The sequence below is a fragment of the Embiotoca jacksoni genome, unplaced genomic scaffold (genome assembly GCF_022577435.1).
Source record: "Embiotoca jacksoni isolate LCO1_2020_lvr unplaced genomic scaffold, fEmbJac1.0.p SCAF_2, whole genome shotgun sequence".
Lineage (NCBI taxonomy): Eukaryota > Metazoa > Chordata > Actinopteri > Embiotocidae > Embiotoca > Embiotoca jacksoni.
Window position 1 is genome coordinate 11,396,630 of NW_027185340.1, and position 24,346 is coordinate 11,420,975.

The window sequence follows — 24,346 nt, forward strand, 5'->3', positions numbered from 1 at the left end:
ACCAAACCAAAATTTGACAATGATACAAAACCGAATATAAAAATCAATAAAAAAAAAATTCAAGGTTGAGTGTAAATCTTGGATTTCTGTCCAAACTACCGCAAACTTTATCCCCCGAAATCCCATTAATACATTTGATCATATTTCGGACAACATGCTATAGTATGACACAGTGGTCCTGTGGTTAGAGCAGTTGCCTCAGTGAGAAGTAACTGGATTTGATCCCCACTTGAAGCATGCATGTCATGTCAGAAAAAGGTCATATTCCAAAAAGTGATAAAAAAGTCATACTATAGTATGTCATCCAAAAAGTGACCCAAATGTTATTTTTGTATATAGTATAGCCAGTGCGATGCGGCTAAGTTTGATGTTTCGCCGTGACACAGGAAGTTGATGTTTAAGGTCAAACGATGCTCCAAACCTCACCAAACTTTGCACATGCGTCAGCCACCAACTTTCATGAGTTTTTGAAGGTGCCAAAAAAGGCAATTTCTTTTTAAGAAGAATAAGGAACGAGATCGATAAAAAAAAATTAAACTGCAAGCGGGAATATGCGGACCCTCACGTGCTGCACGTCGGGGAGCCGGCGGCCCCGACCCGCTGGATCCCCGACGTGCAGCGTGCGAGGGCCCGCATATCACTGCTTGCAGTTTTAATTATTCGTTACTTTTCAGATTACAATTTTTCATTCCACTCCTGTCCAGTGAAAACAATCTACTGTACCTTTTGATTTTGAATTAGAATGTTTCTGATAAACTGAGGAATTAAATGTCACCTTATGAGTTGGATCAAATTCTGCTACTTCTTAAATAAGCAATTTTAAAATTGATTTTGGATTAGCTGGAAAACATTGTGGCAAAGCTGAAAACAACAGATTTTTACGCTTGTTGACTTTTTAGAGATACGTAGTTCTCACAGGACAGCGACACTAAAAACATGACATAGATTAAACTAACCAACAAAATGTAACCACACAAAATATAAAGTAGTTAAAGGGAGCATGACATGAATTTCACTGATAATACTTACATAACCTACTTATAAACTGTTCAATCCAGGTGGTATCAATAATTGTACTCAAGCAAAGGACCTGAATACTTCTTGCAATCAGCAATCAGAGATTTATTATTTACAGCTGCGTGTTTTATAATGTGACAGTTTAAAGTTACATGAAAGAGACATCTTGGTTTTAGTTTTCCATTTGAAAACAATCTCCAATTGAGTTGTTTTAACATAAAGGTAAATGTCTCTTAAATTACTAACCAGTACAAGAAGTATGTCAGGTAACATCAACATGGACACACACAGCATGACTGGGCTGTGCACAGTCTCCCTGAACTTTACTGGTGAAGGAGTGGATTCGGGGCAAACAAGCTGTATCAGTGGAAGCACTTTGCCGTGTTCCTCTGCACAACATCAGTGACTTCAACTAGAGCCAGGAATTTCACACTACACTACAGTATTTGAATATGGTCCTCATATGGTCATCACCTCATTAACATTATAGAACAGAGTATAAATATAAAAAATTTAAAAAAAAATGATATGCGAGTTTGAAAACTGTTAAGAGTGAATTTTTGTTTATTGTTTTGTTTTTTTGCAATACCTCCTCTGTGTTTTTCAGAAGCAAATATATATTTTCCGTGAGCATTTCAAGACAGAGAGGACATGCACACTAATATTTGTTTTTTATTACTTTTATTTGTTTAATCGATGAGGCTAAATGGACAATGTCATATTTCCAGATTCAGGAACCTCTGTTGAAGCTGTGAAAGAGTGTGATGCAGTTAATCACAACCCAATGGCAAGTCGGAGGCCTTTCTGGCAGCCACAAAGGGGCAGCATCACACTAGAACATGGAACATATCCTGCCTTATTCACATTAAACAGTGGGACATAGTCTGATACTTAAAGTTTAATTTACGTATGCAGCTTATCAGTGGGTTATCATTTCTGTTACTGCTGTGCATACATACAGGCGAAATGCTGATAATCTCTCTTCTTCTCACTTATTTGCCAAATCTTAAGGTATAGAATAACTCAGAGAAGAACAGGAATATCATTTCTGCTGTGGACCTTTTAATATTGATTATTTAGACAGTGAAAGACAAAGGGAGAAACAATACACTGGACATACTGTCAGAGACGTATGTAAGTATATGACACACCTTATATCATCTCACTGACATACAGTAGAATCTCACGCCTGACTCATCTGCAGTATTTCCATTTACATCATGTGCCCTCTTGAAGGCATGTAAAGAACTAATAGTTAAATTCCCAGTATCTGAGTGGGAGTAATGTAATGAAATGAGGATTTCTCCATCAGTGACTCTCACATTCATTAACCTGATGCTGGCTATAAAGTGGGAGTGAAGCAGGATGGGGTGTTTAATGGCTCCAGGAAAAACAAGAATAAATAAATCAATACCTTAAGAAATTACAGAAATTACCATAAAAGCTTGTGCAAAAATATCAATTAAAGTGTCTGAGTCTTGTATAACTTGTAACCCAAAACCACTGAACCTTCTCCAAAAGCTAACAATTTAAAGTGAAAGTGAAACTACATTTTTATATTGGTCCTGTTTCAGAATGTGTCAGAAACAGTATGACGTGACCCTCCATCATAAAATGATTTCTTAATACTGACTACATTTATATCTGTTAATCCTAAATGTTCTAACCGTGGTAAAGTTGGGCGTTCTGAAGTTCATGTATTTCCACTTTCAGATTGTCAAACAAATTAAGCCAGTACCTTTACCATTACCTAACAAGAAGCCTGAACCTTTTACAAATGTACACTACATTTTACATTTGTTGGAATGTATAGCGGTGCTGACTAGACACCATTTTCAATGACTAGTTCTGATGACAGTCATTGTGACAGTCAGATAAAAGTGACCCATTGTTACATCATGGCCACATAACAAATTGGTATGTTGTTGTATTTTACACATGTTCGGTACTTTTGCCTACAGCGTGAACTCGACAGAAGGGAGGTCATTAGATGGAACAGACATAATGGTCAGCTATTTCAGGACCCTTAAATGGGGCTGATCACTAATGCTCAGAACCCAGACCTCAAAAAGGTCAGCGATGGCCCATTTGCTGAAAACTAACATGTCAGTGTCCCTTCACACACACCAATTAACATCAAGGAGATCTCGGGCTGCTCTATTAATAGCAGGACATGGATTCCAACGTGGAACTTTGCTGCAAAGCTCATTAGCGAGCTGCGGCCATTTAGGCTGTTGAAGTGGCCGATGGAGTGTCTGGAAATGGGTGTCAATCCTTTTCCCTCTGAGATTATTCTTTCTCATGCACGCTGAGTCAGTATTCAGTCAGCATTCTCTGCTTCCAAGTGACGAGCTTTGTTCCCTCTCTGTTCTCCATGGTGCATGGGTTTGATCATGCATGATGAACCATCACAGATAATGGCTGCACCGAACAAGTCTTTGGAAGGCTTTTTTGAAGTCTTCATTAAAGATGGTGTAGATGAGAGGGTTGATCAGAGAGTTAATGTAACCCAACCATGTCAAAAAGTCAGCCATTTCCATTGAGGTACTGCAAGAACCGCAGGTGTTGACGATCACTTCCTTGACAAAAAATGGCAACCAACAGATGACGAAGGCCCCTATTATCAGTCCCAGCGTGGATGCCGCTTTGCGCTCCCGTGAGCCTGAGATCCGGGGTCCTTGGTAGAACTGGTTCCGACGTGACTCACTACGTGACTCTTGTCGGCGTGACTCTAACCGCTGTGACTTGCACCGCATAGCCTTCGCGGAGACGCGCACCCGTTCACGTGGAGGTTCCTCAGTTGAGGGTTCAGAGAAAGACTTCTCTGGTGGGCTAACAGGCTCTGGACTATGAGGCCCACCATCGATATCGGCATCTCCAGCAGGGCAGGACGAAGGGATCATGCTCCCATTGGTCATGCATGAGTGACGGCTAGCCCGGCTGGCTTCCCTGCGCATATAGAGGGTCTGAGCAGCCTTGTAGATTTTATAGTAGAGGATGAGGATGAGCAGCAGGGGAATGTAAAATGCCCCTAGTGTGGAATAAAGGGTGAAGGCCATGTGATGATGCATGATGATGCACTGGTCCTTATGTTCTGCATCCCCGCTGAAGTGCCGCCACACTAGAGGAGGAAGCGAGATGAGGATGGACAAGAGCCACACCACTGCCACCATCGCACCGGCCCGGGCCCCAGTGCGCTTACGAGAGTACTCCACCGCATCAGTAATGGCTCTGTAGCGGTCAATGGCAATGGCGGCGAGGTGCAGGATGGAGCATGTGCAACACGTGATATCCACACTCAACCACATGGTACACACCACCTGACCCATTTCCCAGTGCTCTTTCTGGATGTAAATGATACTGAATGGCATGACCAGCACAGCCACCAGCAGATCGGTCACTGCCAGCGAGCAGATGAGGTAGTTGGCTGGGTGGTGCAACTTGCGAGTGACCGCAATAGCTGTGATCACCAGGCAGTTGAAGAAAGTAGTCAGGATGGCCACCACAGACAGGGTTAGGGAAAGCAGGATTTTACTGGGAGGTTTAGTGGTCTCAAGTGGGTCATAACTGCTGTTGCTTGTGGAAAAACCCCCTTCAGTGTAATTGAGGAAATCCATTCTGCAAGCACAATGGAAAGAGAGATGTGCATTAGACATCAGCGGAAGGTTTATTTAAAAAAAAAAAAAAAAAATTCACAGAAGACACATAATTTAGAGTTCATTTTGTGGCTGTTGTTACTTGATGTTATAGTCCGGTCATATGGAATTTAAAGGTTTGGTTATGAAGTGTTTTGAAATTTGCTTGTTGCAAGAAATGTATTATTTTTCCACCTCTTCTATTTTCTTACAAAATTCACAGCCATTGATTTCTGCACTTCAGAATGTCAAAGTGGATGAAAAGACTCTTTTCATTCAAACATGTGCCTTTCGACTGTTCAAGGTCTTGAAACATTACGTTGTTGACAAAACTTAGAAAATCCTGTCTTGAAGAAAAAAGTTTGCCAAAACCCTTCATAGTAATCCAGTCCTACCTGTCTCGGCTCAGCTGTCTTGCATCCAGTTGGTTCAGTTTGCAGCACATAGTCTGCTCTGATCGGTCCTGTCTGCCTGCTCTGCCATCACATCACCTCTGTCACTCATCAACACCTGGGAAAGGGCGAGAGTGAGAGGGAAAAAGATGGAGAAATTGTGAGAGAGAGAGAAAAAATAGGGAAGAGAAACATGAATACAACTTTGAGTTGAAAAAAAAGAAAGTAAAAGATGGAGCCTAGGACAGCTACACTTACACAACAGGAAAAGCCTTGCAGATGCAGTGAACTGATTTCCAAAGGCTTATATGTGGGTTGGCATTCGATACATTTAATTCATGTGAAATGTTTTCTCAGATTATGGACCCGTGGGAGTATTTATCAATGTCACTACTGTATGTTTAATTATTGTATGAAGTAATTGAGTTCATTACATTATTAATGTGATGAACCAGAGGATTGTCTATATGCTTTCAGAGGCTTCTCACTTTTGATAAGATTAAAATTCTGTGAAAAAATGAAATTACTGGCATGAGCACAGTTTAAATCACAGAACATCAGACAATAACATTCAATATCTGCAGCTTCGATCCCCCCCCAAAAAATAACAATTTGCTGTTGTTTCATGTGATGATAGTGGTCGAACAGTCAAGTCAGCAACAGCCATCATGATTAAATCAAAACGCTCAGATATGACTGTCATTGCAGCTCTCCTTCACTCTCTGCATTGCTCAGTATCCTGAAGACACGAGAGTTGAAACTGTTGCTATAGTAACACAAGAAGTACAGTACTTTCACTTAATGTGGTGATCGAGCAGAGGCAGCCCAACCCTGACTGTCAGGTCTCTGGTGAGATCGTTCGATTCCCAGGCGGTCGGTCCGGGCCTCAGTGGGTGGGTGAGCACGGTGGCGAGGCTACGTGACAACTGAATGAGGACACTTCAGTTCACCTAACTCCAACATGTGGCAAAGTGCCTGCTAATATAATTTACCGTGAATAGAATGTGTTTTTCTTTTTTTTTACTGCTGGACAACAGTTAACCCTGGCTGGTATGATATTGTATCCCATGAAAAAGAGCTCCAAGTAGCAACAGATGTAAAATCTAGGTGTTTATCACCATCACAATTATATAATATGTAGGTGAAATTCACCAAGAAAAGTGCAGAGGCATACGATGAGTATTGTTCCACTACTTCATTCAAGGTGTGGGCACCGGCCATCCCTTAGCCAGACTGAGTCACCCTGCTGATCTCCATTTAGCGGTTTTCTTGTGGAAAAGAAATCAAATGTCCACTGGTTATAAAGCTGACACAAAGAACCCTTTGGATTATTATTTATTAAAAAAAATATTCTATATATTTAAGTATTTTTGCTGTGCACCCAATTTGTAGGCGATACTTTCCCCAACTCAGTGCTGACAATGCCAGAGCTGTTGTTGAAAACAGCAGTTTTGGACTGTTAGGAAAGGTCTTATAATTGATTTCCAGGCTCAGTACAAGAAAATTGCTCCCTAAAATGAAGTTTTACCAAACACTTAGATAAATTTGGCACTTTGCTGAGGAGAGTCATTATGGTGCATTGGCGGAAAAATACATTTAAAACACAAATCTAATCCTGAACAAATTGCTTTGCTACTGTGAAGTGAAGCAATGAACTGTTTTTGTTTCTGCATAGCTATGATTTCAGTCTTTTCAGACAACAGATTGCCTTCCTGTGCGTTATGATGCAGTTCCACATTCCTTCCCATTTACCCTTGGATATGTTTGGGAGAAAACCCTAATAGTACTTAATATGCAGATTACTTTGGTGCAGATAGATGAATTATAATTACCGCTGCACTTCTGTGGCACTCAATGTCAATGCACTGATGCATTGTATTCTCAGTTGGGAATGTGCTGGATGTATATGTATGCCGTGATTGACAGCCTATCATTATGTGCAGCAAATAAATCATCTGCTTTTGTCTCAACATTGTTGAAAACACAGGCTTTCTGTTCAAGGCCATCTGAAGATAAGCTCCAGTTCGCCAGCATGAATCTGGTCTTTTCGGATCTGCTTCACTATGAACACTCAGAGTCTCTGCATGCATTCAGAAAACTGCTTCATCTACTGAACGATAGCCACAGTTTCAAAATTATACAGTAACTTTCCATTTTATTTTATTTGTTTAAATGTTGCTATAGCTTCACTCTTCACTATTTATCTACTCATTATGGTTGTGATAAGATGAATGACCCACCAGCAGTGCTAAGTAACTTTTAATGAGCTCTATATTCTCTGATATTAGCAGATTTACTACACACATTCTCTAAAATGAACAATTTGAGCTGCAAGGTTATTACTGTATATGCAACTGTAATATCAAGTTGCAGCAATATTGTGTGATTATACCTCTGCAGTCCACAAGCAACAGATTCAGGATGTGCTGATTACAGGGAGGCTGACAAAGCAGAAACATGGTAAAATACTCCCTCGACCTTCAGCGATGATGCCACAGATTTTAATTTAATCCATCCTTCACCAGTGTCTGTCACACACATGAAAGCTCAAATGTTAAAGCGCTCACAAACCAGCAAATATATTTTGTGTATACACACATGCAAACATAATTTCTACAAGGAATATAAAAAAACATGTCAATCCTTTGATACTCGATATCCTTTTTTTTCTCTGTTTCTGTTCTTACAAGAGAGAAGCTGCATCTTCCACGTATAGTACAATCCCCACGACACAAGCAGTTTGGCCCAGACAGGATGTCAAGCTGCCAAGAGTTGTTGTGAAGGAGGAGAGTTGTGAACAAGTGGATTGTGTGACTGACAGCTCTGCAAAGATGCTAAATAAATGACCAACTGCGGCACCATACGGGGCCACAGCAAATCTCATACATTTGCCAGCCTGTCTTTCTGTTTATCTGTTATAATCGGCTGTATTTATAGAATTTTAAGGTGGAGGTAAAGTTGGCAAAAAAAAATAACTGTTGAAATACTAGTATTATTGTTGTTGTTTGTTTTTACGTGGACCACATGTCATGACAAAGTGAAAGATTAATTTAAGCTTTCTGGGACAGAAAAACATCATAATGGCAAAGTAACACTGTAAATTGTATTTTCATTGAATAATAATGACGTAAAGGGCGGGTTGTCTGCTTGGACTAAACATTCTTCTTAATATTCCAGTGTTTGTAATTTAGCAGTTTATTATATATGATCACAGATTGACATATGATAGTATTTTATGTAGATTAAAAACTGATAGCATGAGAACAGAGCTCCATATCAAGGGTTAATCAAAAAGTATTTTGGATAATGACAAGGGACTGTGCTGACTACCAAGATGTGTCAAATTTATTGACTCATACTTAATGACCTGCATTTCACAAATGGGTCATTATCATTATTCTGAGAGGGCTAAATTACTGTGATATCCATAGTCTCTGTTCTCCCTCACCGAGCTGTGTCCTCGTTTCCAGCATGATTGTATCACTTCACGAGTGTCACAGCTGGGGTTTCTCTGTACAAGCGGAAGCAAACCATGTCACCGCCGGCTCCCTCTACCTGCTTCATGCAGATAGAAGTATTAGCTGGCAGGATCACCCCCCACAACTCCACCAACCCCACCCCTCCACCTCCCGAGGACTGGATTTGATGGAACTGGTTCAAGCGTTCACTAGTCGCAAACAGAGCAGCTGCAATAGAGTTGTTCTGGTTGTTTTCATTCTATTCTGCAGGTATAGTACGGTATTATTATTAGTCACTGGGTGTTCAGTGATGAAGATCACCTCCAAACTTGGTTTATGATACTTATAAAAATATACTACAGGGTATGATAATCTATGTAATACATTAACTCTGTCTCCCTGATCGAACAATCCAGAACATATAACTATGCAACCCAGTATCACGGCAAAGCGTGAAATTGACACACGTGGCCACGACAGCAAAATGTGAGCCATGCGTTGGGCTGTCTAGGCGTGAGTTACACATTTTCCAGGAGTGGACGAAAAATGAAACCTGCTGCATGCTTTGAACCATCTGATTTACAGCAATACAAAGCTACGAAGTCACATGGTTGGGGTTGATAAATAAACCCGTGGTTGGGGTTGATAAATAAACCCATGGTTAGACTTAGGGAAAAGTAACAGGGTTGAGCACGGGGGGGGGGGGGGGGGGGGGGGGGGGGGGGGGGGGAAATGTGGTTGGGGTTAGTAAATAAACCCATGGTTGGGGTTGGTAAATAAACCCATGCTTGGGGTTAGTAACTAAATCCATGCTTAGGGTTCAGGAAATAATGCTACTCAGTAACAATGTAGTCACCTCCTGGATTTGAACCTCATCGTCCCGCATGGCAGTCTGACTAATGGGTTGAACTATAAAAACATTTTTCACTTCAAAAACCTAACCGCTCTGAACTCTCAGTGTACAGTATGTGCAGTGGTTGAGCAAAGTCTGTTTGTCCTTCTTGTCAGAATCTGAACATCTATCTTTTGTAGTCATTGTGCAGGTTAGTCAGAAGCAGCCGGGAATTTAATATTTAGAAACAAGCTTCACTGTTGAGCACTTTTAGACCAGGGCTGATATCTATACGTTCTTGGACCTTAGTTTGAACTGACTGGTTTTAATGAAACCACATACACATACATACAAGTGTCTGAGTGAATAAAACATACAGTACGTACAGAAGGTGCTATCTGGCTTACAGGGCCAGGTTTGCTATGACATCTAAAACAAGAAAACACTGACAACTAAGCCCTAATGTGACTTCTATAAAGCAATTCTAAGCAGTGGTATTGATTTCCTTTCCTTTCATTGAGTAATGAGCCCACTAATCTCATTACAACTTTTACAACAAGTTATTGACAGAAATACCTTAACCAAACAACTTTCGTGCCACTGCTCATTCTCTGACAATTTTACGAGCGAGCACAAAAACTGTATGACGAGTTACAGCAATTACATGGTGTGAAACATCCCTCTGATTACACATTCAATATAATTAGGAAAGAGCATAAGTCTACTGAGAAGTGAATTACAGAGACTCTCCAACCACAACACTCATTTGGAGCCACATCAACGAGACAGGATTAATGTGTCTCGACTGTAGCAATAAATGCCAAACAGTCAGAGTTTAAAATTTACAGGAGATTATTATCTGCATCTGTCAGCAACAGTTTCTTTTCGACTGCATGCCTGACTGTTAGCATGGCTGAACTTCAGTCTGTAGTGCGAAAGTGCTGAATCAAAGCACATTGTCTATGGACACGCTAATCCACTTTTCGCCTTGGTCTAACTCCACACAGGATTTTAACATTTTTGACTTTGTGGCACAGCCATACATTTACACGGTACTGCCAAACATCCACACAAACCTTGTGTGCATCTGGGAGATGGTCACATTGTGAGGAGGCACTGGGCACACATGAAAATGTATTTTTTCTCAGCATCACTGAACATCCTGACAACACAAGTACCCAGTCCAAACAATCCTCTCTGTGTGTTCTCATCTACACCACCAGGCTACTGAGGGAAATGGCTAAGTGTGTCCTATTATACAGTAAACTAATGAAGCCCTTCTATAATTCCTACTTTCGCAAAGGTCATAATGTTCAGTTTTTTTTTTAACTGTCTTAGAGAAGTGGTGATTAAACTGTGCGGTCATTTTGGGCTGCAGTTTGTGGTGCTGCTGAACTGTGCCACTGCCAGGTGTTTCTATTATTTTGTCCATCCTATTTATCAGTAAATGTCTTGTTAATAACAGAAACACCTCTGTGTTCTGTATTAGTGCAGCATATTCTTGCAGCATGTAGTCAGACAGATATAAAGGCAGCTAGTAGAGGTCGGTTTAATCCAAAACTGAATTTGTCTGCTCAATGTTATGTGTATTTTCAATAAGAAAAGTCAATTTAAGTGTATCCTTCACACGATATTCACACATGTAAACCCCTAAAATCTCCCTAAAATCTTCTTCTTTTTTTTTTTTTCAATATGTGCATTATAAAAACAAACGGTATGTGAGTTGCCTTTTCAGTCATTGTATTAATTTATCATTTATATGAATGCACAATATCAGGCATTGATCATTTGAAGTGATTTCACCTTCAGTGACGTCACACCACCTGAGACTTTTATGCAGTGCTACTGTGTACTTGGAAAAATCCTCGTTGTCCTTGTGCACGACTCAGCTCTTTTTAGTAATTTCCATGATTTTGCTCCTGAAAAGATTTGTCACTGGGAAAACCTTGATAAGATCTCGATGAGATTAAAAAAAAAAAATCTAAAAACGTTTAAATACAAGTTTCAATTATGAACCAAAATAAATCTCAATTAAACTTCAATATACATTTTTTTTTTAAATAGTTTAGCACTTAAAAGCTACAGTTCAAATAACTTATTGAATTATTTTACAAACTGTGTTTGATAGGTATTTTTTTATTTCATTTAGCTTTACAAAAACAAAAGTGATTTCTACTGAGCCACACATCCCACAATTCCTTAGTATAAGACGTGTCTTTCCACAAACACAGCCTTGTCACAAGAGTAGTAGTCAAGCGGCCATGATGACACATTCTGATGGGAATCGTGTTATAAATTGTTAGATTATTACTAACAGCGGCCAAGATAGTTTTGAGATCAAATTGTGGGTGGTGAAATGGTGACAGCTGAGCTTGTCACAAATTGGACTTTGACATGTGAGCTGTGCTATTTATTTTAAAGAAATCTGTTTAATTCCCGCAAATGCCAGGAAAAAAATCAGAAGTTGTTATTTCTCACCAAATTAGGGTTAGAGCCACAAGATGTTCTGAGTTAATGAGAGTATCTATTTTTCAATATTTAACTTAATTTGTGTGTAGTTTTATATAATTAATGGTCTGATACCAAAATGTTACAGTTTTTATGGCCACTAATTCTGTTGCGAGAGAAGAAGAGTTAAGGTCTTAATGAATTACAATTTTCATTCCTTTGGAAAAAAGCAAGATTAAAAAACACTGGTAAATGTTAAATATCTTTTTCTTTTTTTCTCATGGCCTTTTAACTGATCGAGATACATCACCACAAGCTGCCAGATACACACACCTATCATCAGTTAATAAAGGTGGAATGTGTTGTGTTGCTTTGCCACCTTATGACTAAAATGTGATATAAAATGTTCTTATAGTTCTTTTTTGGTCCCACAAGCTCTAAGTTTTTATAGCTAGATGCTGATTGTATTACCAGCTGCAATAGCAGTATATTTACGGGAATAGCACCACCTGTCATCTATTGGCAACATTGTTGAAGCTATTTCATTTGTTTTAATGCAAAATCCATATCCATGATGTTTAAAGCATGGTTAGCAATTTTAGTATTTAATTACTCAAAGTTCTTCTGGTCTTCATTAAATATTAAAAAGTCATTGTTTACAACAAGCACCAGAACTGACAAACTGATACTGTCAATATCTATGCAAAACCATGATCTTACCATATCCTTAACTTGGTGTTTTATATTTGAAACTTAACAATAACTGAAACATTTGGCTCTAATGTGAAATTTCTGTGCTTTACTATTCAGCCACCCCAATTTAGTTTTCTCCCTATGAATGTTACATTTACTGTTTCCTTAAGAAAAGCAAAAATGTATATGTGAAGCTCACTTTCAAGGTAAAAAGTCGTAACTGTTCTAATTGTTAATGGTCTGAGCGGAAATGAATATCGAAAATAAAATAGATGGTCAGCAGAAGAATACTGACATACTGACAATAAACACTGACATTATCAGCCAAATAAATGTATCTAAGTGCCATAATGCATAGATCCTCACACCAGCAGGAACTAATATCCTCTGCAAGCGTTTACATGTTCCCGCAAGAGCTGCCTGTAACGAGAGCACCTTAGTGGAAATGGATTTGGTGAAAGCAATGGAGCAAACGGCTAAATTGATGGGAGATCCATGCGAAAAAATATTGTTTACGTGGCAATTTTTTAAAGTTATTTATGTCCCCCAATATCCCACTACTGCAATTTTCCTTATATTTCATACCAACGTCAAGTAACAACAGATGCACTAAAAGGGATAATAATTTTTAGTTTTTATTCAAAAGGTTGTTGTTAAGCAGCCTAACTCTGATATTTCAAATGTCTTTCAATGGAAAGAATTCAAAGAAAAAAAAACCCGACCCATGTCACAGCTGCACCGTCACATGACAACTTTATCATAAAAATACAGCTCATACTTTGTTCACTGCAGTTTCTTTGAAAATCTTTCAGTAAATTGCAGGATTTGGTGCATATCAGAATTATACTGGTATAAATGACACCCATATTCTACTGCAATATGTTTTAATTTAACTTAATTTAATTAGAATTGCACTAATGCAGGACAGGAAATGGGCGTAAAAAAAACAACCAATTTCTTGGCATCCTTTGTAAATGATGATTCCTTACAGGGATTGGAGCACTGCAGCAGGGTTCACTAACATGTTGATGGAAAAGAAAAAGCTTCTAAAAAGTAAAGTTACTGATTTTCTTTTGCGTGTGTGTGTGTGTGTGTGTGTGTGTGCGTGTGTGTGTGTGCGTGTGCGTGTGTGTGTGCGTGTGCATGTGTGTGGATATCCTGCTGACTCAGCAGCTACGTGCTCTCCACGGTTGGAAACAGATGAATGATTAGGACCTCCAAGATGAGAGAAATGGCTTTAAGTGCAGGAACATGCAGCTTTAGAAATGAAATATACTCAGCATGACGGCTGCAGGGGTTGAATAAATTACAAATCATCAAGTTAATTACTTCACAAAGGTGTTTAGATTTCTGGCATTCAAAACTATTTTTCCGGAAGACATTAAGCGCATGAGTTAAATGTCCCCTCTTATCTGTTTTATTTTTCTTTGATTTGGGAATTTGTGGATTACTATATTGTAAGATGTTGAAGTCACACGACTACTGAACCTCCAAGCTTGGGCTACAATTTTTTTCAACAAAATCCCTGAAAAATATTTTGCAGACACAGACTGTGCTTTTTGCACAACCTTTTATGTATTTTGCACTTTTTACAATTTTTTTTTTTAATGTATATTTTAGTGTTTCTGCTACTGGGCCAAGAACTGCCAAAAATGTTTTGTTGCATCACATACAATCATATTGTAGACATTGCAGACAATCTTATCTTATCTTATCTTATCTTATCTTATCTTATCTTATCTTATCTTATCTTATCTTATCTTATCTTAACTTATCTTATCTTATCTTATCTTATATCTTAGGTACAGGTGGACACAGTTCTTCAAGGTATTTGGCAGGTACGTTGCATTTTGGAGAACTTGCCAGTTTCTCTGGATTTAGGCTGTCTCACTTGCTTCTTTTTTTCATGCATTGCCATACTGACTTTGTAACTTTGGGATCAGGGCTCTGTGGGACCCATACCATCTGTTGCAGGATGCTAGGTTCTTCTAAACTCTGGCTGTATGTTTTGGGTCATTGCGATGCTGCAGAATAAATTCAGGACTAATCAGATGCCTCCCTGATGGTTGCATGATGGATAAATATCTAAAAATCCACAGATTTTGTTGTTGTTTATGATAATCTCAAAATCTTATTATTGAATAATCAGTGTGACAATAGCTCTCAACTACTTCAGTGGGCAAAGGGGTTTCTGCAGACTGAAACCGCCTCCAAATGGACAGGCGAGTTCCAAATGTGGGAGGGATGCTCTCCAGTCCTAATGGAGAAATAAGGACATGGAGCATTAAGAATGGACTGCGGTTTTCACAGCAACAACAGTAAGTAACAATATGTGTAAGAATGCAAATACAACTTGCAGTTTTTCTTACTAAATGCCAAAATATAGTATTTAAAGTAAGTATTTAGCATATAAAGTAAGAAATTAAATGTACTTCTTTTTTTAACTGAACAAAAGAAACATGCAGCATTTCCTGCTGTATTTTATCAATCCAGGTTGTGTGGTCAAAAATTAAGGATACAGGGGGATAAAGCTTGTTATGTTATGTTTTGGATCAATTTATATAAAATTTACTTTACTGTCTTAAAGTGTGATTTGGACTCATCACAGACCATGTTAGACATTATTGCTTCTGGGCTTCCACACTTAAAGCCATGCTGAGCTAAGAGCATTTGACATTTGCAGCAAGAAGATATCACCATGCTACACTACACTCAGAACTATCGTAAGCCAATAATGGACTCCTCTGAAGTGATTGTGGCAAAAGGATTCGATTAGTTTTGTTATAAATAAGACAAAGAGGAAATCTCTTAATGGGTGCTTCTTGTAGTATTAACCAACCTAAGCCTTTCTGATCAGAAGTTAAAATTCCTAATTGATGATGTCGGGCAGCAAACACATGAAACACGTGTAAATGCTCATTATGCTTGCCACCCCTTGCCTTGCCTTGAATTTCCTGTTGATGTTGGAGTAGTTTTATATGTTCATCAGCTGATGTTGTCATCATATGGCAATAGGGAGTTGCAATAACAAACAATGCTGTGTCTAGCGGGAAACCCTCCCAGAACAACATTCAAATGATTGCTATGAAGCCGATCGATTTCCAAGCCACTTCTCTGTCACCAGCTGATATTGACATCAGAATTGTCACGATTAAACTGTAACAGCATGACTTCTTTCTGGTATAGACCAATAAAATTGGACCCAAAAACCCAGGGAACAGCATCACAAAGATGGTACCATCTACTCCATATTTATTGTGAGCACAGACACGTATGTCCTTCAAAACACCTACAAACTCATTGTGCTTTTTGACAATACTTGTGATGTCTACGAATCAGAGGTAGAAAGATACAGTATAGCAGTGTGTTGTACATCGCAAGAAGCTCTGAATACTCACAGTTAACTCACAGACACACACAAATACTAATGCAACATTATCCTTCCTGCATCTACAACCCTCCCACACATAGAAAGTTAACAGCTTTGAAAGTAGCTGAAATGAGTCGTTGCGGTCACAGCAAATTCTCATGAGATGAGTAACGGACAAGAGCTGCACAATCAAATATATATTTTTTCAAACGATCGCACTCATGTGAATCAGTCGAAACACTAAAATTGAGCGCATCCCTTTTGCATGGCAGATCAAGTATTCATGTGTTTTGTCCTCAATAGTCTATGAAGAACTACATGAAGACAAACCTTGTGTGTTGAAAATAATGTGATATGGAACGCAGGGCGGAGGGAATTAGTTTCCGACACAAACTGGAGAGCCATTGGAAAAGTCATTTGAAAATGTGTATTCCAACTTGTTGATCTAACAGAAAAGCACTGAAAATCTTTTCATTGTGCATTTCATACAGTACATACACCTCAAGGCTGGACAACAATGTGCCCTTGACTCATATCTGAGTCCCAAATTCACCAAGCCCACTTTCATATTTGACTTTTTCCACACATTCAGAAAAAAAAAATTAATGTTTTGCATCTGTAGAAAGGAGTGCTGCTTGCTGTAAAATCTACACAATAGTAATCGATGTCACACAAAGAAGCCAAAAATCCTCTTTTTAATCTTTCTTTGAAACACAAGGTTAATATTTGAATGGGGGAAATGAGTACAGAGAGCTTCGTGTTTACTCTTCACAGGTAAGAGCTGTGATTTCAACGCTCTGCTTTCATAGATGTCGAGTTTGCGATAACGACAGGAGTTGTGAGAGGAGTTCTTTTGCGCAGGATCTATTTTAATGGCTATTTTACATGAAGGCATATGCTGTATGTAGGCAGAGTGAATGATGTACTCTTCCCTGCAGCTAACTCCGTCTGACAAATTGATTTTTTTTTTGCCATCCCAGCAACTCAGCCTTGGACATGGTGATGCTGGTTGGTCAGTCTGTCTTGCCTTCAAAAGCTGTAGAGAAATGCAACATTTCTAAAGCAACATTTGGAAGAGGCTTATCTTCTGCAGCTTTTGATATCAACGAACCACTTTGTGCTTGTTGTTTGGTTCTGCTGGTGCTCTATTTTTAATCAGCATTAGAGCTTGACAGATGGAAAAGGAATGGCAGTATGCAAATATGGAATCCATAAACATAAACCCTAATGTTACCCTAGTGTAAATCAAATGGTATTTCAGAAAGACAGCTTTCCAGTACCTATTTTCAAACAACAATCAACATAGTTTTTTCAGTATGTATTCAGTATTCAGTATTACGTATGACCACCTATCATAAATCCATCACTACCATTGCTCTATAACATTAAACACCCCCACCCACCACCACCAAAATTTTTTTGCTGAAACCTGACTGTACTACAGCCCTGTCAGTCCAACCTACTGTTTTTTGAGGACTAATTAACGCTGGAATTATTTTCAGAAAGACCGCCAAAAAATTAAAAGGAAGTGACTTTAGCAAATCACACAATTAGTGAAACATTTTTTTTACTTAGTGGCTGAATGGGAGTCTATGGAGCCAGAACCTTTTTGGAACCAACTCCTAGTGGGCCTCCCTCACTGGTATTGGACATTATATGTATATTATCCGCATTGGCCTAACATGTCAGACTTGGAAGCTGTGTTCATACAGTCGATGCATTGAGAACTTGTATATATTTTTGGGGTTTTAATGTGCCACTTCGCACATTGGGCCATAACATGATAGTCTCATTTGGGACACGGAGAGTTAATGCTTCCTACTGCAAATACAGTACAACATTACACAATTAAGTGACACAAAAACTGCAAGTCATATTCTAAATATTGCACAAGCAATGACACAGCTAAAGAAACTAAATTATTTGCAATGATTTTGAAAAGCACAGACGACCTATGTCATCTTGCTGTTTGGCGCATCAGATAAAAAAAAAAAAAACTTATGTCACTCGAGACAGCATGAAAAAATAACAAATTTGTCTTCTAATTTAGGGACTTAATGAGTGGATGAGGAGCGACTAGTCCACCTTTCAGGCTATTATGGAGCCATTATACAAGAAGCACGAACAACAAGGGGGAAAATACAGAGCAGAAGAAATTAAATGGATCTGATTCTCTATGGTACTGAAAACAAACAAGTTTGCTCTGATGCTGGTGAGGCTATCAATATTAAGCAGCACATTTCACAAAACAAAAAAAAACCTTACAAGCAGATTCCTAATAGTGTATGTCGCAACCACAGCTAAATGTTTAGCTCAACCTTGTGATGGTGATTTATATAAAGAGAAAACAAGGAAAGGAAGAGGGGAGACAAGGCCAGAGGACCCAGAAAATCTTCCCTGAACTAGCCAACTAACTGAAAATCAAAAATTGGACTTCCAGGCCTCCATCCTCAAAAGAAAGTAATACACAAATCAAAGCAAATAGTCACAGGGCTGCTTCATCTAGGAGAGAGAGAGAGAGAGAACTCATCTCCACAAACCTCCCTTCAATAAGCTGAAGTAGGCGGGACCATCAGAAACACCTGAGAGAGAGAAAGAGAGAGAGAGAGAGAAGGATGAGCCCATTCTTATTTCTGCCATTTTGTCATAGCTATTGGCATCAGAGAGATACACCCGAGGTACCTTATGTGATATTTACCACAAGGCGGGTTGAAGAAGGTGATGTGACAAAGCACAAAAGGGGTTAAGTCTGTGGAGGGAGGTCAAGGTGGTTAGATCAAACAAACCCAGGGCTTTCACCTGGAAGCGTAGTGTTTGAGTCGGATTTCTTTTAGGTAACCCAAACCATTATCTTTTCCTAATCATAATCAAGTCGTTTTTGGTGCCTAAATGTAAAGCCTGACTGCACCTTGGAAATCTCATATAGACGCCATGGGGCACGCACTAAAAGTTTTTCGCTCTGAAATTGCAAATTTCTTTGCGAACAGTTAGGACTGTGGCATGCTCACGTATGGTCCACATGTGCAGATGTTTTCAATTGAAACTGTGTCAAAATTAACAAAATAGAAAATGATGGCAGAATGCTGCCAACAACAGACTGCATGTTGCAAATTTGGTGAAACAGGCCCCAATTTAGCAAGATCTTTAATGCAAAAAGACATCGAATTCATCAAAGCTTCTTGTGTCTGTTTGAGTAAAGTTTAACTTGCAAACATGACTAAATAACTCAGCACCAGTTGATTGTATGATCGTACATAGTTAAGGCGGAGGGGCTTTAGGTTTCCAAATGTTAGAATTGGTAACTGGGCGAGACCATTTCCTTAGAAAAACTGCAAAAGTTCTGCATGACTATCAGGCCTCCGAAGGACTTGAATTTGTGAGCTACAGTATGTCTTTGGTGTAGTCTCTACAGGGTAAGCAGGCATAGAATAGATGGACAGATGACATACGTGATCCCATTCTACCTCCGCCATTGCTCTATTAAAACAAACCTTTAGTCCTAGTGGAAGATAAGACTGTAAAACAAGCAGACAAGTAAGTAGCGTATGTGCTATTTCTTCCAACACTCAGCATAATGGACATTGCAGCCTCTCGGCGTTGCAAAAGGGGCCTTAGGGTTTTTCACTTGTTCCATTAGGAGTCAATTTCACATAAGATGCCATGGGGAGGGACAATCTCTCAGGTTCCTTGACAGAGTCTACTCTAATAGATATGGCCAGATAATGGATGGTGTCTTTGGATCTACTGTTTTAGCCCCTAAAGGTTATTCAAAGGTAGTGAACACCTTAAAGAAGACAGTTGCTGTATAATACCTTGAATTAATTTCAGCTACTCTGACAAGCAAATGGGTGCTCCTTCCATCTGTCTCTTCTTCTACTGCTGTGTATTTATCTCACACACACACACACACACACACACACACACACACACACACACACACACACACACACACACACACACACACACACACACACACACACACAAACAAGAATCCTGTGTTAGTGTTGCTATGTTTGCTCTCTGCTGTCTTGGTTTTGAAGAGCCTTCAAATGTCTTCAAAGATCCACGGAAAAACAATGAGAGCTGTCTGGCATTTGGTTCCCTTTGGCTGCAAATGTTGGTATAAGAGCCTGTAATTTGAATTCTCATCTGCCGTGGATTGGTGACAATTAATTAAACATTGATTCCCGAAGGCTTTGGACTTTTTAAGGTAGCTGTAAAGCAAATGCAATTCTCTTCACAATAGGCAGCACTTAAAGATGAGGAGTTGAAAAAGACCTATTTTCATGGTCTGACATAAGTTAGATGTATCCAGACATATTCTGATTGAGGCTCTTGCATCCGTGGCATGTCAGTGAAAAGCTGTACATCCAACATGTGTCTGGCCTTTGTTAGAAGCCAGGGGAAAAAGGAAGACACAAAGAGTACACTCAGTTAAAAAGTTTTTTCTGTGAAAAATGTGCCTGTCTGAATCTAATTGACTGGCAAGGACCATAACAGAAGCCTCATAAACTGCATTTGTTTGGATGGAGTTATGTTCGGATGTAAAGACAGCTGTTAGGAAAAGACTAAATTAATTTTGGGGATAGAATCCAGCACTCCTGTCCAGTCCATGAACATACGGCTTTCTACTTTGAATGTGGTAGGATTATTCGATATTACCAGCAGTATCACAGAAGTATAAAATGGTAAAAATTAAAATAGAAAGAGCAGGCCAGATATTGAGCTGTGTATTTTGTCTGTGTACCAACCACATAAACTAGATATCATAAACCTCATACAAAGGATCTTTTTCATTTGAGTAAACTCTCAGTGCACCACTGAAATCCATGAGGCCACAAAATAATGTATTTGAGTACACTCTTGCACAATATAAACAACGGGGAGACACCTGTTGAATATTATTGAAAAAACAGGCAAACATAAGATATGTTCACCTTCAGCTTGGCTCATCCACTGTATTTTGTTTGCCAGTTTCCTGTCAGAGGTTGTAATTCAGCAGTCAAAGTGTGTAAAATATTCATAGTACAATGTCCCAACACTCAGTAGTGGCTTACGACCCTTTGCTCTCTCAGTCATTCTTTTGGAATAATAATTATAATAATATAAAGCATGCAGCCTAAAGTTTACTGAAATCCCCTCTCAGAACTTCTCAAATTCACGTATTGAGCTTCCTCTCACTGTTGGGTCAGTGATGTGCAAATATTAACTATGTAAGCATACTTTTATCTTTTCCAATAGTGCACTCCGAGTGAATTAGTGGAATGGAGAGCTTTTGTGAATGCTTGACATGACCCTTTATGTTTTCCATTTTCTGTTAATACATGGTTTTATTATCATCGTGTATTGTGTTTTGTTTGATTTAATGCTTCTCTTTGCTTGAGCGTATTATTTTTTATAGATTTTTCTGTCATTTTCCTTCCAAAGGACTCTCTAACTTGGGTAAGGAGTGTAAAGGACAAGTTAAGAATAATTGCAACTGTAAAGCTGTGAAGACAGAGCAGTTCCACAATGGAAACACTCCACATTTTGTAGCAGAGACAAGTTTGATTACAAGCAAGGAACTAATAAAAGCAGGTGTGGATACAGAATGAGGCCTGATGGATGCATTTACCAATATACAACCCTCACAGCTAGTGCTATACTGTGAAGACAACGTGGTAGGTCTTCGTGCAAGCGGCTATTTATGGCACACACATTGAATGTATATAAAGGTGGATGTAGCTTCTGGGTCTGACAAATGAGGCCAATATGGAAGTGCATTGAACTGCCATACCACTGAGGGCCGCTAGGGGGGAGGGGGGGCTCCAAAAAGCCTCAGACTCCCATTCAACTTCTCATCAAATACAAAGTCAATATTTTTTTTCCACAAGTTCCACAAATAGTGTCATTTACTAAAGCCCCTCTTTCTTAGTTTTCTGGCAGTCCATTAATCCTGTCATGAATTAGAAAATAACCCTCAAAAAGCTGTGTTTTGGGAGGTGTGTCTGTTTGATTGACAGGCCTGTAATGCAGTCAGGTTTCTGCTATTGATTGGCGGGACATAGTGTTGTCGGGTTTCCAATCAGATCAAGTCAGATCCCTGTTGGTTCTTCCCCTGATCGTCCAAATATCGTCCAAACTCCAGCTCCAAACTCGTCCAAAAGCACGAGCAAGATGGTGAAAGCCAAAATCCAAACTCGAGGTTTAGTTTACAAACCAATGAGTGACCTCACTGTTGGTTGCCGCTTGGGCCCACAGTTATGTTTTAAAGTAAAGCGACCTCCAGCAGTTATAGAAATAATGACAACCTCGTGTCCCGGAGATTCTCCTTGTTAGGAGGAGGCAGGCTGGGTGGCTGGTTCGATACAAAAGTGGACAGAAGTGGAAGAACAAACAACCTACATGATCATATGGGTTGGAGGACTTGTTGACATTACCCTAGAAGCATGGGCTGTGCTGCCACTAACGTCTGAGCTCATCATCTTTAAATGGCGTGTAGCTACACTCTCATGTTAAAAATAAATAAATGATGCAAGACAGTTTCATCCACAATGTAATTCTGTATGTAAATATTAAATGGAAAAGGAAAAACAACCACTATCAGATTGGTAGTCTACCTGATATCAGTCGATAGCCTGAGTATGAGAATTAAAACAGAGAAAAAGCGTCACTGTTGCTTCCCCAGCATTTGGCAGAGGGCAGCGCGATAAACCACACTGAATGCTGGCTGCCCCACGGGCTCAAACCATCAACAGCCTTTACGTGTCCTTGGTTTGACTGCGCTACTCTTTATTGGTGTCCATTATTTTTCTTTCCAAGATAACCCTCCTGCTGAAATTAAGTGCTGTGAGTAAACGTGCCCAGTTATTAAACGAGAGGTTCCTCAGTACTGCTCCTGAAGGGGGAATGGCACTTTCCTGTGTGTTCGTTGGCCAACCTAATATTCTGTGAATTACATCCATACTTACAGCCAATGTTAATTGCAGTGTGGGAAGATGGAGGTCTCTTATGTGGTGAGGTGGGGAGTAGGATTATGACTGTGTATTTAACATGTCCAATTGACATGTAGGATGAGACCAACTTTGCAGTTATAACATTCCCATTGCTATTGAATGTAACCAGTCTTGGGTCCACCATTAATCAGATGTTTTTTCACTGCCTCAAGTTAAAGCTGCTTTATTTTATCCCTGATTATTACCATAACATAGCTGCCAAGTGCACAAAAGGAAGATTTTTTTGTGGCCAAAGGATGTTGAAAAAACATTGCTTGAATCTTGATTTTTGCTGAATGGCCTCTTATAGACATTCTTGTCTGGTGACAAGGTTGCATGAACATGCAAACAGTCAGATGTGCATGCATGCTTGGTCCTCAGAATGACATGAAAGAGCCTAGAAGTCTCTCAACCCTGTGATTCCCTCACTGTCTCTTTATCGTACCAACCCATTACGGCAGCAAATGAATCCCGCATGTATGCTGCAACACACACACACGCACACGCACGCACACACACAACACTCACTACACATGCAAATCTCTCCCTGTCTCTACCACACATATCCTCCTTCTTTATCACGCTTGATGTAATGTTGTGGGTTTGATCCTGCATGGGTTCGTCAAGGAAAGCAAGTGGACCTGCTGCTGTTCAAAGAATCATTTTTCAGTGCATCAAAGCTCTCCCAGATGATTTTCAGCAGGTATTTGGAAAGCCCTTTTACTAATTTTACAAAATCTACCTAAGACGTGAAGCTCATTGTGAGCAGATACAGTCTGTGGACATAGTGTATATTCACAAACACACATGCAGCCACCAGAGAGCCTTTGCTTTAAGATGAATCCTTCAGAAGAACAAGAATCTCCTCATCATGATGAGCCATTTCTATTCAAGACGTGGGCATCAGTCAGTCAATTCAGAACACTCTACCAGCAGCAAGTATATTAATGACTTACAGCACATTTAAAACCACTCTTTGATTATCACAGTCACTGTCTAATGAATGAGACAAAAAAACTGACTAAGAGATACAACTCCTCAGACACATAAGCAAAAGAATTAGAAAGGTACAGATGTCAACATTAATGATGCTAAAGTCTTTGTGATCATTCACTTTATCGAATTATATGTATGAAAATAGTTCTGCTTATAGCTCCAAGGTGGGGGCAAAGCGGGAGCTCTGCTTGGATTTATAGTTGTTCAGAGACTACGTTCAATAGTTGCATACAATTTGAAAAGCCAATTAAGATGACACAGCATATTTATGTCATATCAGTAGAGCCAAATGGGCACCCACAACATAGAAATCCTTGAAAAGAACTTCTCAATTTCGGACCATGAATTCAAAAGCTGTGCACCAGCCTGTCTGTCAGTAAATGCAGGTACAACCGGCAGAAAATAAACTTACCAGGCTTCCGCTGCAGTGATTAATAAACAGGAGAAACCAGGCAGTGAGAGAAGAATATTACAGTCCCCATTAATGTCCATTAACAGCTCACCGGCGTTCACGCCGAGACTCGTTCAGTG

The 24,346-nt window shown here is 39.4% G+C and overlaps 1 protein-coding gene across 1 annotated transcript; it reads right to left on the minus strand.

The window, feature by feature from the left end:
- Positions 1-1,145: 1,145 nt before the first annotated feature.
- On the minus strand, positions 1,146-24,346 carry htr1fa (5-hydroxytryptamine (serotonin) receptor 1Fa). Its single transcript, XM_069154541.1, has 3 exons — positions 24,228-24,346; positions 5,048-5,162; positions 1,146-4,635 (listed from the first exon to the last, which is right to left on the minus strand). Exons 2-3 carry the CDS (start codon positions 5,095-5,097, stop codon positions 3,426-3,428), a joined length of 1,260 nt encoding a protein of 419 aa, XP_069010642.1. The 5' UTR covers positions 5,098-5,162; positions 24,228-24,346; the 3' UTR covers positions 1,146-3,425.

Coding starts and splice junctions, on each gene's coding strand:
- htr1fa (XM_069154541.1), bottom strand. CDS start 5,097: ATGTGCTGCAAACTGAACCAACTGGATGCAAGACAGCTGAGCCGAGAC. Junction 4,636..5,047: donor AGACAGCTGAGCCGAGACAG/GTAGGACTGGAT, acceptor TTGTGCTTGCAG/AATGGATTTCCTCAATTACA.